Raw genomic sequence first — 15,517 nt, forward strand, 5'->3', positions numbered from 1 at the left:
ATCATCAGGGCTCAGCCTAACCCTGTGTGTCTTGCCACAGTGTCCCAGTGCAACCTTCATCAGCTCCCCTTCCTCTGGCCCATTCCACAGCTCATCTGACATGACCTTGACTTGACCTTATGTATTGTTAAATGCCCAATGTAAACTCCCCTTGGATAGACCTCTCCTCTGACAGCTCTGCATTGTATTTGAACAGTATACCTCCACTCTGCTCAGTATGCACTCCACAGCCTTTAAGACCTTACCTCCAAGCCTAGAGAAACCTGTCCTGTCCCACCTCCCACCCTTCAGTTCATTTAGGCACACATTCATCCATCCATCATCGTCCATATCTCTGCTTACAAGAAACACCTACAGCAGAGAATTGCCTTTCGGTGTCACTGTCTATCTAAAGTCCTTGTCCTGTCACATTGTGACGCCTACTGTTTTCTCTGATAGGGAGGGATGTGTGTGTGTGTAGCAGAGGTGGAGAGAGAAAAGCTGGGACAGACGAGCCAGCATGGATTAGTCACTGCTGTCAATGGCTGACAACTGTAATTAAAAAAAGAGCACAGCCATGGTACTGCTATTTAGAGTTGCTACAGCCAATTCAATCCATTTCATGCTCATGATGGAAAAAATGGCTTTTCAAAGCGAATAACACTGACAGAATACTGTGGAGTTAATAAGCCATCCACTGTGTATCCAATAATAACCATCTTTGCCTGCACAAAATATATGTGTTATTTGGAACGAAATTGTATTGCCACTGCTGAATAGGATAATGAACCCCTAATTTCTAAAGCTAGATCCTTAAAAAACAAATCAACACTTACACACACACACACACACAGAGTCATACTGTAAAGGCAAAATTGTCTGAATCAATACAGCAAAAGCATTAAACAACAGGTCCTTTAAGTCTATAAAATATACCTATTACATTAACAACCCGCCATAACTCATTTTAGTGCTGTGATGTTGGCACCATTACTTCAGCAGGACTGCAGGGTGACAGAGGAGAGCAGTGAATCAAGTATACTCACTGATGTCCCCCTCGTGGTAGATGACTGAGTGGTAGGGCACGTCCTTGTCTCTGAGGTACCTCTCCGAGGGCTCCACGTAGTACATGCCCTGGTGGGTCTGGATGAAGCCTTCAAACCTGCCGTCCACCACCGAGCCGTGGGTCAAAGTGCCCTTCTCACCTGGAGGAGAAAGACTGAGGTCAGGTGGCTGAAGAAGGGTGGTCAACTCAACTCTATTCAGTTGGGGGTAGGAAGAAAGTCAACGCTCAACGTGTGAGAGGAACACACACAAAACGTATGGACCAATTTAAGCTGACACAAACTAACAGAACATAATGCAGACACACACACGCACAGCTCTAGACATTGAGCAGATGGTAGACAGTGAGCTGTTCCTGGGGGGAACACTGTCTTGGACAGAGTCAGGGTGGGACGCAGCATATCCCTGTCTGTCTGGATCATAAAGACTCATCTCTGCTTCTCTCATCTCACCTTCAAATCAGACAAATAATGACTTTAGTAATAAGAGCTTGGACTCTGGTTAGTGTCAGGGGAAATCAAAGAATAGTTTCTTACGCAAAAGGCACAACTAATGCTTGAAGAATCAAGGAACCAGTGAGAAAGAAGTGGGAATAAAACAAAATGCTGTCAGGGCATAGCAGTCTATTAAACATCATCCACCTTTGAACCAGACAGAGAAAGTCTGGCTGATGAAAAGGAATGGTTTTTAATTCAGTGTTTGTCAAGAGAAAGCACCTTGAAAAACCTTTTCCATCAGCAGCTATGCAGGTTGGAAGAAAAACTCCCACTCCCAATTAACCTGTGTTATAAAAACAGCAAACTCTGGAGGGCTATAACTGAAAAGGACATAGATGACTGGCAACTCAATGTGAGAAGATCAGGGATCAGGGAGAGAATAAGACTTGTTTTCCTCAGGATAGAGAAGCCCAACATTTAAATCTGCTGCTCTCTTCAGTTCTGTATTGTTGTGAAAATGTTTGTCTCATAGCTATCCTGAGGGACCATTGCAGTTTAGCGTAGACAGAGAAACACAGCGAGCCAGCCAGCCTGCCTCCCTCCCCAGTTAGGTTTGTGTTTCCAGAGGAAAGAAGCCCAGTAGGCCCACATGCTCTGCTCTCCTGCTGGAGATAACTAGAACAGCAGAACACATAGCTGTCCCATGGAGCATCCAGCTCTTTCTCCCTAAATCTCTGTCTGTGTGTACCAAGGGCCCAGAGTCCTCTCTGGTTTTTCCAGGCCCTAGCAATGCAGTTCGCCAGGAAACACTGGGACACAAACTGGTATTGGTAGCAGTTTTGATACTGAAAGTGAGATTATCTACATCTAAACAAAATTAGCAAAATACTAGGGAAAGGAATGTTGAGCTATCCTGAGACCATTCATTGACAGTAATAACTCACTTTAGACAACTTCTGCTGTCCCATCTTCATAATAATACATGAATAATACTTTCCCCACTTACAGCTTGGAGATCAGAGTGAGGACCAATTGAATCTGTTGTCTTATACTGGGCAGCACTTGGTAACATTAAAGAGGGCCCTATGGTTTTGATATAATTTCAGGGACAGATTCCCCCTTCTGATCTCCAGAAGGCACAGCGCATTTTCCCAGAGAGGAAGCCATTTATCTGGGCATGAAAGGCCAGTGCCGTCGGGGTTTAGACCAATCCTCTGCGCACATATGGATCAAGTCTGACTATTGTGCCAAGGAGAGCTCAGAACTCAGACACAGACACCCTCACAGCCTCAGCAAAGGGAGCACTAATAATTCTCAGTTTAAGTCAGGAGAATACGGTGCGTCCCAAGGGCAACTGACAAGACTTTTATGTCAGAGAAGTAGAGAAAAGAACACGCTACACTAATGAGAGCTGGGTTAATGTGGCCGTATAGACAGTGGAAATGGAATATTCTTTACCCCTGAACCTAATCAGAAACCCTACTGCAGTCCAGATACAAGCAGCTTCACTCCAATTATGGGAATTCCAGTAGACTGGGACCAAGGTAACCACCTAATTTAGTTCATAAAAATGCCTGATCCCAAAAGTGCTAAGTGGGCTAATGTAAAGAGAGTGGAGTCTGCTGGTCTTCATGAGGGGCAAACGAGAAAATGAATGTATAGGCCCATCTGATCACACATAACGCAACCTTGGTTAGCGCGCACTTCGCCAGGCCCACCACAGGAGTCGCTGGTGCGCGATGAGACAAGGACATCCCTACCGAACAAGCCCCCCCTAACCCGGACAATTGTGCGTCTCCCCACGGACCTCCCGGTCGCGGCCGGTTACGACAGAGCCTGGGCATGAACCCAGGGACTCTGATGGCACAGCTGGCTCTGCAGTACAGCGCCCTTAACCACTGCGCCACCCGAGAGACCCTAAATTGGCCAATTTAAAAATAAAAATGTATTTGTAATTATGACAATTACAACAATACTGAATGAACACTTATTTTAACTTAATAAAATACATCAATAAAATCAATTTAGCCTCAAAAATAATGAAAGGTTCAATTTTGTTTAAATAATGCAAAAACAAAGTGTTGAAGAAGAAAGTAAAAGTGCAATATGTGCCATCTAAGAAAGCTAACGTTTAAGTTCCTTGCTCAGAACATGAGAACATATGAAAGTTGGTGGTTCCTTTTAAAACCTGTTGGAGATGGAGCTACTTTTTTCAACATTCTGTTAAAAATCGCGCAACATTTCAACGTCCTGCTACTCATGCCAGGAATATAGTATATGCATATGATTAGTATATGTGCATAGAAAACACTCTGAAGTTTCTAGAACTGGTTCAATGGTGTCTGTGACTATAACAGAACGAGTTCCGTGGTGAAAATCCCAAGAAAACCTGATCACGAAATCGACAAAGAAAAAATCCATCTGCCATAAATGATGGTCCTGTGTGGCTCTTTGTATTGTCTAGTGGCTTGCCATAAATGATGGAACTGTGCTTGCAATTCCTACAGCTTCCACACGATGTCGCCAGTGTTGTGATTACCAGGGCCCTTTATCCTTGGTCAGATTAGTCAATTGCACATCCTGTCTTCAGGTGCGCAACTGAAAAAAATGTCAGTGAGGAAATGGACTTCATTTTGAAAACGTCTAGCTATTGAATACAGATCTCTCCGTGATCAATTTGATCGTTTATTAACGTTTACTAATACCTAAACTTGGATTACAGAAGTAGGTTGAAGTGTTTTGTCAAAGTTTATAGGCAACTTTATGAATTTTATAAAATGACGTCGCGTTCGGAAACCTGACTTTTTCCATGGATTTCTCAGTGTTCATAAATGGACATTTTGGGTATATATTGACCGATTTAATCGAAAAAAAGACCCAATTGTGATGTTTATGGGACATATAGGAGTGCCAACAAAGAAGCTCGTCAAAGGTAATGAATGTTTTATATTTTATTTCTGCGTTTTGGGTAGCGCCGGCTACGCTAATTTCTTTGTTTACGTCCCCTTTGTGTGTTTCTGGGGCTGCATGCTATCAGATAATAGCTTCTCATGCTTTCGCCGAAAAGCATTTTACAAATCTGACATGTTGGCTATATTCACAACGAGTGTGGCTTGAATTGTGTACCCTGCATGTGAATTTTAATGAAAGTTTGAGTTGTATCGAGTACAATTAGTTGGCGCTCTGGAATTTCCGCTGATTTGGTTCCTGTACAGGTACATAATCCTGAAGAAGTTTTAACACGAGTCAATATTCCCAGGTAAGAAGTTTTTGGTTGTAGTTATTATAGGACTATTTCTCTCTATACCATTTGTATTTCATTAACCTTTGACTATTGGATGTTGTTACAGGCACTTTAGTATTGCCAGTGTAACAGTATAGCTTCCGTCCCTCTCCTCGCTCCTACCTGGGCTCGAACCAGGAACACATCGACAACAGCCACCCTCGAAGCGGCGTTACCCATGCAGAGCAAGGGGAACAACTACTCCAAGTCTCAGAGAGAGTGATGTTTGAAACGCTATTAGCGCTCACTAGCTAGCCATTTCACATCGGTTACACCAGCCTAATCTCGGGAGTTGATAGGCTTGAAGTCATAAACAGCACAATGCTTAAAGCATTGCGAAGAGCTGCTGGCAAAACACACAAAAGTGCTGTTTGAATGAATGCTTACGAGCCTGCTGCTGCCTACCACTGCTCTGTCAGATCATAGACTTAATTATAACACAATAACACACAGAAATACAAACGGTAGGTCATTAATATGGTCGAATCCGGAAACTATCATTTTGAAAACGAAACATTTATTCTTTCAGTGAAATACGGAACCGTTCCATATTTTATCTAACGGATGCCATCCCTAAGTCTAAATATTGCTGTTACATTGCACAACCCTCAATGTTATGTCATAATTACGTAAAATTCTGGCAAATTAGTTCGCAATGAGCCAGGTGGCCCAAACTGTTGCATATACCCTGACTCTGCGTGCAATGAAAGCAAGAGAAATTACACAATTTCACCTGGTTAATATTGCCTGCAGGTAGTTAGAGCGTTGGACTAATTAACCGTAAGGTTGCAAGGTCGAATCCCTGAGCTGACAAGGTAAAAATCTGTCGTTCTGCCCCTGAACAAGGCAGTTAACCCACCGTTCCTAGGCCATCAATGAAAATAAGAATGTGTTCTTAACTTACTTGCCTCGTTAAATAAAGTTGTAAAAAAAAAATAATAATAATAAAAAAAGATGTTGCCCTACCGGAGTTACACAGTAGTAGCATCACTGCTATTATCTTCACAACTGACATTTGGACCAGCGATAACAGCCCCATGAGCATGCTGAGTTTGACAACACAGTGGGTCGTCGAGGATTTCCTACTGAGGAAAGTCAATCCATGCTCATGAATGTGCTGGTTGTCATACCGCTGATGCCATTTGAGAACATATTGTTTGAAACATGAACACACTAGCTAGCTCCATTTGAACAACCGACTCAAGAAATAAGCTCATCAACTGCGCCTGCATCAGATGTGATACCCTCTGTCATAGCATTGAATGCCTGCTCAACAGGCATTCTCTCTTTACTGTGTCGCCACCATGCGCGATGCTATGTGCAAGGATACCTACTTCGATGCAGACAAGAAACAGCGTTTACGTGAAATGTTACATAAACATCTGGACAAGATGGAAACTGACACAGTGACCGTGCGCACCGAGGAAGAGAGGCCACAGACAGACAGATGAAACTTCACTGCTTGACAAGTATGAAAACTTTTTGGTCCGTGTGTGTAACCTTAATTTAACGAGGCAAGTCAGTTAAGAACAAATTCTTATATACACAATGACCTACGTCGGCCAAACCCGGATGATGCTGGGCCAAATTGTGCAGCACCCTATGGGACTCCCAATCACGGCCCAGATGTGATACAGCCTGGATTTGACTGTGAGATGCCTCTTGCACTGAGATGCAGTGCCTTAGACCGCTGCATCCATGTGTGTGTGTGTTAACTATTTAACTGTACTAGAATGCTTAAAAGGACGTAACATTTTTAAATATTGGTTATCGGTATTTGCAAGGAAAATATCGGATATCGGCCAAAAATGTCATATCGGTGCATCACTAGTATCAATACACCGTGCCACTACAAAGATACAGGCATCCTTCCTAACTCAGTTGCCAGAGAGGAAGGAAACCACTCAGGCATTTCACAATGAGGCCAATGATGACTTTAAAACATTGAGTTCAATGGCTGTGATAGGCAAAAACTGAAGATGGGTCAACATTTGTTACTCCACAATACTAATCTAAATGAGAGTGAAACGAAGGAAGCCTGTATGGAATACAAATATGGAATACAAATATTCCAAAACACGTATCCTGTTTACAATAAGGCAATTAAGTAAAACTGCAAACAATGTGGCAATTTTTTTTTACTTCATGTCTGGAATACATAACGTTATGTTTGGGGCATATCCAACACAACACATCAGAGTACCACTCTATATATTTTCAAGCATGGTGGTGGCTGCATCATGTTATAGGTATGCTATGCATCGGCAAGGACGAGGGATTTATTTAGGATAAAAAGAAAAGGAATAGATCTAAGCACAGGCAAAATCCTAGACGAAAACCTGGTTCAGTCTGCTTCCCAATAGACACAGGGAGACAAATTCACACAAGACCAAATATACACTGGATGTTTTCTTACCAACACTACATTGAATGTTCCTGAGTGGCAGTGTCACAGATTTGACTTGAGGATCTATGGCAAGACTTGAAAATGGCTGTCTAGCAAAGATCAGCAACCAATTTTACAGAGTCTTTAAAACAGAATAATGTGCAAATATTGTACAATCCAAAAGCTCTTAAAAGACTCCCAGCTGTAAGCACTGCCAAAAGGTGGTTATAACATGTATTGAAATGTTTATTTCATTTAATACATTTTTACTTTGTCATTATGGGGTATTGTATGTAGTAGATGGGTGAGAAAAAATATTTAATACATTTTTAATTCAGGCTGGAACACGACAAAACGTAGAATGAGTCAAAGGATATGAATACTTTTGGAAAGCACTGTATTACACAGAAAAGGGTTGAGGAGAGAAAGATGTTGCCACTTACTGCAATTCAACTCTGAGTGCAATCTTTATCCCTAATTGCAGTATTCTAGAGTATTCCATTTTTGTAACACTTCGTTATTGCAGCAATTATGCCTTTGGCAAGCAGCCTTGCTTGCTGAAGCGTGATTGCATGATGATTACCCGACCACTATTTCTCTGAAGATTAACACTGCCAAAAAGCTCATCAAGCTTGGGGAATGTGGAAAAATCTATTAAGTCTTTGAGGACAATATTAAGTGTTCCTTGCAGCGTTTCATCTCTCATATGGAAACTGTCCACTTACAAAAAGAATGGGGGGAAAAGCAAGGTTTTAGATTTGATTTTGTAAAGCCTAAAGGTTCTCTGTCATACATCAAGGCCTCTGTAGACATGAACATCATCTTCTGACTATTCTAATTATTCCCTAAGTAAGCCAGAGTGAGTCTGGCAATTAAACATATCAGTAACTACGTTTCCATCCACAGTTTTTATGCGAGTAAAGGCATACAGGGTATATTTAAAATAAATAAAAATCACGACAGCTGTGATGGAAACTGGAAGTTTTGATACAAGTTAATAAATGCCTACAATCATTTGTTTGTTTGACAAGTGGGATCTTTGTGTCTGTAAAATTAACTATGCCAGAAAAGGCGGTGGCCTTTATGCACAAATATTGATATAATAACCATCATATCGAAGTAAACTTGGTGTCACGCGATGATATGATGTGTGGTCCTCCCACTACGACTTGGGAAACCATGCAGTTTATTAGGCTACAAATGAAATAAGTTCTGATGAACTTCACAGCGTGCTGAACCCGCAGTGATGATTTTGATGCTCCTTTCCAATAAATATTGAGGGTTTTATTCTGGTGACATGATGATCAATACTTGACAAAAAAATATATTCTAGCTCTTACTCTTAATCATCTCATGTGGACTAGCCTACCCGGTAAGCCTACCCACATTGTAGACTATCTGCGAAACCAGATTAGGCACATTTACTATTTAACGCACCAGTTTGTGACAAAACGATTGCTAGAATCTAAAATGCACTGGAAACACAATGAACTTTAGATTTTTATTTGGTACATGAAAAGTTAAATTCACTGATTTTTACCTGCAACGAGTATGTTTGGTGGAAGCACACCACTGTTGGGAAAATGCGCATATTTTCAGAGATTTTTTCATATTTGCATGAAATATTCCAATTGGATGGAAACCTAGCTAGCGCACAGCAAATGAGTGGGGCTTTTATGACATCGCTGTAATAGGATCTTGGTAGACATGTTAATGTCTGAAAAACAGGAGAAGGGGAGGTTCTAAAAAGAAGCAGTGCGACATTGCAGGGTCGTGTTTCGGAAGATGCATGGCTCTTGACCGTCGCCTCTCCGTAGGAGAGTTGCAGCGATGGGACAAGACTAACTACCAATTGAATATCACGACAATTGGAGGGGAAAGGGGGTTAAAAACAAAATCCAAAAAAATATGATTTGGAGATATTAAAGGTGACAAATATGGCCTTCATAGCAGAGCACAACTACAGAAGTTCAAAGTCTAGATTTCTGATTCTGAAATTGTGCAAATAAATGAATACACCAGTGTGTAAATGCACAGTTATTCTGACAATCTAAATTCCACCTTTGAATGTCCACCTTTATTATTGACAAGAAAAAGCCTGCTGGATTTTTGGTCTGGACAAACCTTTCCATTGCATTACAAATCACATCTGAGAAATAGGCTACAACATCGTCGTCCTTGGAACAACGCAGTGCTGCTTCTCTGAAAGGAAACTGATCAAGATTTCCATTTGATAGAGATGGGAAGTGCTCCAGTGGAGTCTGATTTGAATTACAGTCTGTTCAGCAGAGGAGAAGAGAGATGACAGCATCTGGAAATGATGAGGTGGAGTGGAGATGAGCCTGCTGGGATCTGAGAGCTCCACACAAACACACCATGTCACATGACCGGATAGACACACCTTGGCCTGGTTTTCCCTTGTGTTACATGTGAGCACTGCTGCAGGCATGGGGAGGATCCTGAGGGTGTAAGACTGTAACGTGACTAACACATTCTCCACACGTATACACACACACACACACACACACACACACACAGACAGACAAAGAGAGGAGACTGATATTCACTAACAACGTTTAAAACCACAGCTTCATGGTGGCTGGACTTTTACAATGAACTCCAAACTACCAATGCTAACAATCCCACAACAACACACTGGCACACACCCACACATGAACGCAAAAGCAAATTGGATGCAGGAAGTGTTTCCCTGGTAACTATCGTAATTGTGCCTGTGTGCACAAGGACTTTGTCGTTCAAAGACATAATTCCTGGACTTACCGAAGATTTCTCCAGTGTAAATGTGGGAGGGATCGTAGGGCGCCTCCACTCCTGATACCTCTACCTTGAGGTCTGGAGAGAACAAGCTGGTGTCCCTCTTCATCCGCAGATTGAAATGCCTGCAAGAGAGGACCATGAAAACGCATTACTACACTACCCAGACCCCGTTTAGAACCTCCAACATTCCTGCTCATGGTTCAGTAAACATCTATGCAGCCAGAATGACAGAAGGATTAGGGCAAGTAACAATGCCAAACCATTGTCTCCCAACACTGAAAGAAGACAACAGACTAGGCTGGAAGACACTTAACTTCATATAGGCCTACAGCAAATTAAAATAAAATGAAAATAAAGACCGCCATCAACTTCTCTCAGGGGAGACAATAGAAAGTGGTTGTTATTTGAGAAACATCTTAATGGATGGACAAATGCTTTAGATCATTCAGCAGCACATCTATTGTTCAGGAATAATATTTCCTATAAAGTCGTGATGACTCAGATGCCTGGGCTGGGAGCTCAAGAGAGTCACACCAGTCTTATCAGAACACAGGTCAAGTGAATCATTACTCAATATTTTTTTTTACATTATTTAACTAGGCAAGTCAGTTAAGAACAAATTCTTATTTACAATGACGGCCTACACCGGCCAAACCCGGACGACACAGGGCCAATTGTATGCCGCCCTATGGGACTCTCAATCACAGCTGGTTGTGATATAGCCATATCACTCTGAATTCTTTCTGTTTGCGCAAATCCCTCTCTTTACTGTCAAGGGATGACGCTGGAGAGAAGCAGGTATGTGGAGTCGAACATTTAATAGGGAATGGACATAGAATGAGACAGGAACAGCGTCAGCACACGGGTAACACAGAAAAATTACAATTAATGCAGCAGCCGGGAACAGAGCTGGGGAACTGACAAATACAGTGGGGCAAAAAAGTATTTAGTCAGCCACCAATTGTGCAAGTTCTTACAGAACACTTACAGAAAACATTTGACCTCTCAATGCCAACAAAGGGTATATAACAAAGTATTGAGGTAAACTTTTGTTATTGACCAAATACTTATTTTCCACCATCATTTGCAAATAAATTCATTAAAACTCCTACAATGTGATTTTCTGGATTTTTTCTCTCATTTTGTCAGTCATAGTTGAAGTGTACCTATGATGAAAATTACAGGCCTCTCATCTTTTTAAGGAGAACTTGCACAATTGGTGGCTGACTAAATACTTTTTTGCCCCATTGTATAGGGGAGGTAATAAACAGGTGATTGAGTGAGTTCGGGTGAGTCCACTATCGCTGATGCGCGTGACGAGGGAAGGCAGATGTGATTGAATAATGGTGGCAGGAGTGCGTAACGCAGGGCAGCCTGGCACCCTCGAGCGCCAGGAGGGAAGAGTGGGAGTAGGCGTGACAGTACCCCCCTAGGGGTGCCACCCGGTGTCCCACCTGGGCAAACCGGCCGAGACATGGGTCCTGGGCAAGCCGGCTGGGGGTAAACTCCCCACGAACCGGCAGGGGTGTGGGAGCCTGGCGAGCCGGCTCAGGCAAGCACGCCTCACGATCCCGCTGCGGCGTGGAAGCCCGTTGATCCGGTGGAGTAAGATGTGGGATGGAAACCTGCCGAGCCAACCGAGTCAAGGAAACCTCTCGAGCCAGCTAGGACGTGGAAGCCCCGGTTCCATCGGCGGCGGAATCCAAGCCCGACGTCACCAATGAAACATGAAAACTCCTGGGCCGGCTGGGCGAACAAGACCTGACGACCTGACGATCCGGCTGAGGCTCAACGTGGGATGGTGCCTTCCGAGCTAACAGGGGCAAGGAAACCTCTCGGGCCAGCTAGGGCGTTGAAGCAAATTCTTAGGTTGCAAATGATTGTCGGACGTCTTGGCTCGTTCAGTGTGACAGGGTCAAGGTCTGCCGATTAAGTACCACTACGTGCAGACATAGCAGCCCCCCAGTGTCCGGTCTGGAGTGTTTTGGGCTCTAAAATGAGTTTATGATTAACTTCGATCCCATACAAATTACGTTAAAGTTCAAAACAAATCGAGATTTATTAAATAGTAATCCATTCTGACAAAATTTTGTCATCACACTGGACCCCATGTTGACACAGACCAATCACGGGCTGGCAGGCTATGAGGAGGCTCGCACCATCATGCCATAGACATTAAGGTCGACTCTCTCAAGCAGGATGAAAATGACTACGTCGACCATGATGCCTGTTATGGCCACTTTCAACATGATCCTTAGCAATGTTTTGGTGCCATTCAGCCCCCTGGTGCATTTCAAATTCAAATACTTCCCGCTTCATGCGCCATTAGGAGTTTTCCATAGGAATACGTGGGTGATGTCATCAGCACTATCTACTGGTTTTGATATGTATGTGTCGTAGGCTCTGACAAAGTTCTCGCAGAGGCAGAAATTGAGCCTTTATCGTATAGTGTGGCTGGTGTTATGGGCAGCCACACAATATGCACACAAAAACACAACTATTGTGAAGTCACATTAATATAATAGTTTGATTTAAAACGTTTTTATGCTTTGCAAGAATAACGATTTCCATAATAACCTTGTTGACACATGAAAATCAAGCTACATGATGGGATTTTGATAAATGCACAAAATCCCCAATCAAAATAAACTCTCTCACAGCGACCATGTTATTTTGGGGAGGTTTCAGACATATAAAGTTCGTATGTGAAAACTATTTCAAAGATGCATACTTCACTCACGCATAAACATAAGAGTGAGTCTTGCGATGCTGGTACATGCGCAGATCAAATACACCACTACAGGCTGACAGTCTCGCAAGCCAAATCGCAGAATGTGACGACAGAACTGAAGCAAATCATAAAATCTAGCCAGGTTGATTTCTTAAAAAAAATAAAAATACACACGTACGCACATACAGACATTATTGCTCCGTTTCATCAACCATTATTCAGAATGAGTCATGAATCATAATATTAATATCCTGGCTCTTTATCCATGTGAATAGGATATTAAAAATGGAACAGACTCGTAGGTTACATCTGTGTGAGTCCATGAAGATGAGCCTATTGACTATCAACAAATGAAGTGAATGCATAAAAGGATTGTATTTGAGCTACTGGGTGGCACCGTGGTTGACTTTACTGCATCTCAGTGCTAGAGGCGTCACTACAGACACCCTGGTTCAAATCCAGGCTGCATCACAACTAAGGATGCACACTTTGGGGAATATTCAGAGGTGGAAACTTTCCATGGGAATTAACAGGAATGTATGGGAATTAACGGGAATAAATGCAAATTAATATACATTTAATTTAAATGTTTATTACTTTGGATATATTTACCATATCATATTGAGACAAACAAAACTTTCACCTTGTCATAAGTAGACAATTGCAAATGATTAAATCCTTTCAATAGAAAAAATGATTTAGTTACGACTTGAACTTTAATTAAATGAGTTAAATCTTCGAGATGATTTCACTGAACAACAAAATAAAGGGAATATTGAATGATCCATTGCATCTCCCAAAAACATATGTAAAATGATAGTTTCTATACTAAAGCTTTGGTTGTCTTCCTCTCAGGCTTCCATGTCTTCTCCCTGGACCTCCTCAATGTCCACCTCTTGAACATCAGACTGAGGCATCATCTACACTGTCACATTCCAACCTTGTTGAGGATTGCTTGTTGTCAGGCTCAAAAAGCCTAAAATTTGCCTGGATGACAACCAAATTTAGATTGCTGCTATAACTTGAAGACCCTTCACATACCTAACCATTTCCTTGGCTTTCTTGTAGAGTGTATTCATTGTTTTCAGTGCCATGATGTCCTTGAGGAGCAGATTCAGTGCATGAGCAGCACAGCCAATGAGTGTGATGTGAGGGTAGGACTCCTCCACTTTAGACCAAGCAACCGTCATGTTCACAGCATTGTCGGTCACCAGTGCACATACCTTCTGTGGCCCAAGGTCATTGATGACTGCCTTCAGCTCATCTGCAATGTAGAGACCGGTGTGTCTGTGGTCCCTTATGTCTGTGCTCTTGTAGAATACTGGTTGAGGGGTGATGTTAATTATTCCTTGCCCACAACCATTCGACCACCCATCAGAGATGATTGCAATACAGTCTGCTTTCTTTATGATTTGCTTGACCTTCACTTGAACTTTGCATCCAGCAATTGAGTAGATAAAGCACTTGGCCAAATTATTAAAGTATGATTAAAGTAAAAAAGCCTAATACAATTCCATGTACAGATAAATATTTAAGCAGTCAGATTAAAACAACTCCTTTATAAGATAAATGTTTTAAAATGAAACATGTATGGAAACAGGTGAATTAATTAAGTTTGCAGGCTCAAGCAAGCTAAAACCCACATGGTAGCAAAAACGATCAGAAATTGTTAACAAGTTATAAATTATTTAAACACACTTTGCTGTATGCTACTATTTACTAGTTAAAAAATCATGTCAACTCAGCAAAGAAAAAGAAACGTCCTCTTAGTGTCGACTGCGTTTATTTTCAGCAAACTTAACATGTGTAAATATTTGTATGAACATGACATTCAACAAGACAAACTGAACAAGTTCCACAGACAGGTGACTGACTAACAGAAATTGAATAATGTGTCCCTGAACAAAAGGGGGGGGGGGGGGCAAATTAACAGGCAAGATCTGGTGTGGCCACCAGCTGCATTACGTACTGCAGTCCATCTCCTCCTCATGGACTGCACCAGATTTGCTGTGAGATGTTACCCCACTCTTCCACCAAGGCACCTGCAAGTTCCCGGACATTTCAGGGGGGGGGGCCCTAGCCTCCACCCTCCGATCCAACAGGTCCCAGACGTGCTCAATGGGATTGAGATCTGGGCTCTTCGCTGGCCAGGGCACACTGACATTCCTGTCTTGCATAAAATCACGAACAAAATGAGCAGTATGGCTGGTGGCATTGTCATGCTGGAGGGCCATGTCAGGATGAGCCTACAGGAAACGTACCGCATGAGGGAGGAGGATGTCTTCCCTGTAACGCACAGCGTTGAGATTGCCTGCTATGACAACAAGCTCAGTCCGATGATGCTGTGAAACATCGCCCCAGACCATGACGGACCCTCCACCTCCATCCCGCTCCAGAGTACAGGGCTCGGTGTAACACTCATTCCTTCCACGATAAACGCAAATCCGACCATCACCCCTGGTGAGACAAAACCACGACTTGTCAGTGAAGAGCACTTTTTGCCAGTTCTGTCTGATTCAGCGATGGTGGGTTTGTGCCCATAGGCGACATCGTTGCCGGTGATGTCTGGTGAGGACCTGCCTTACAACAGGCCTACAAGCCCTCAGTCCAGCCTCTCTCAGCCTATTGCGGAAAGTCTGAGCACTGATGGAAGGATTGTGCATTCCTGGTGTAACTCAGGCAGTTGTTGTTTCCATCCTGTACCTGTCTCGCAGGTGTGATGTTCGGATGTACCGATCCTGTGCAGGTGTTGTTGCACGTGGTCTGCCACTGCGAGGACGATCAGCTGTCTCCCTGTAGCGCTGTCTTAGGCGTGTCACAGTACGGACATAGCAATTTATTGAACTGGCCACATCTGC

The 15,517-nt window shown here is 42.7% G+C and overlaps 1 protein-coding gene across 2 annotated transcripts in view; it reads right to left on the minus strand.

Annotated features, from left to right (window-relative positions):
• The window catches only part of LOC135559046 (disintegrin and metalloproteinase domain-containing protein 10-like), an 86,908-nt gene that overhangs the window by 20,344 nt on the left and 51,047 nt on the right, over positions 1-15,517 (minus strand). For both annotated transcript variants that reach the window (XM_064993380.1, XM_064993388.1), the window contains 2 exons: positions 9,932-10,050; positions 1,026-1,184 (listed from right to left, as the gene is read on the minus strand). In XM_064993380.1, coding sequence (XP_064849452.1) covers positions 1,026-1,184; positions 9,932-10,050 — 278 coding nt within the window. The remainder of the gene's footprint in view (positions 1-1,025; positions 1,185-9,931; positions 10,051-15,517) is intronic.

Source organism: Oncorhynchus masou, chromosome 2, assembly GCF_036934945.1.
Source record: "Oncorhynchus masou masou isolate Uvic2021 chromosome 2, UVic_Omas_1.1, whole genome shotgun sequence".
In the NCBI taxonomy this organism is placed as follows: domain Eukaryota; kingdom Metazoa; phylum Chordata; class Actinopteri; order Salmoniformes; family Salmonidae; genus Oncorhynchus; species Oncorhynchus masou.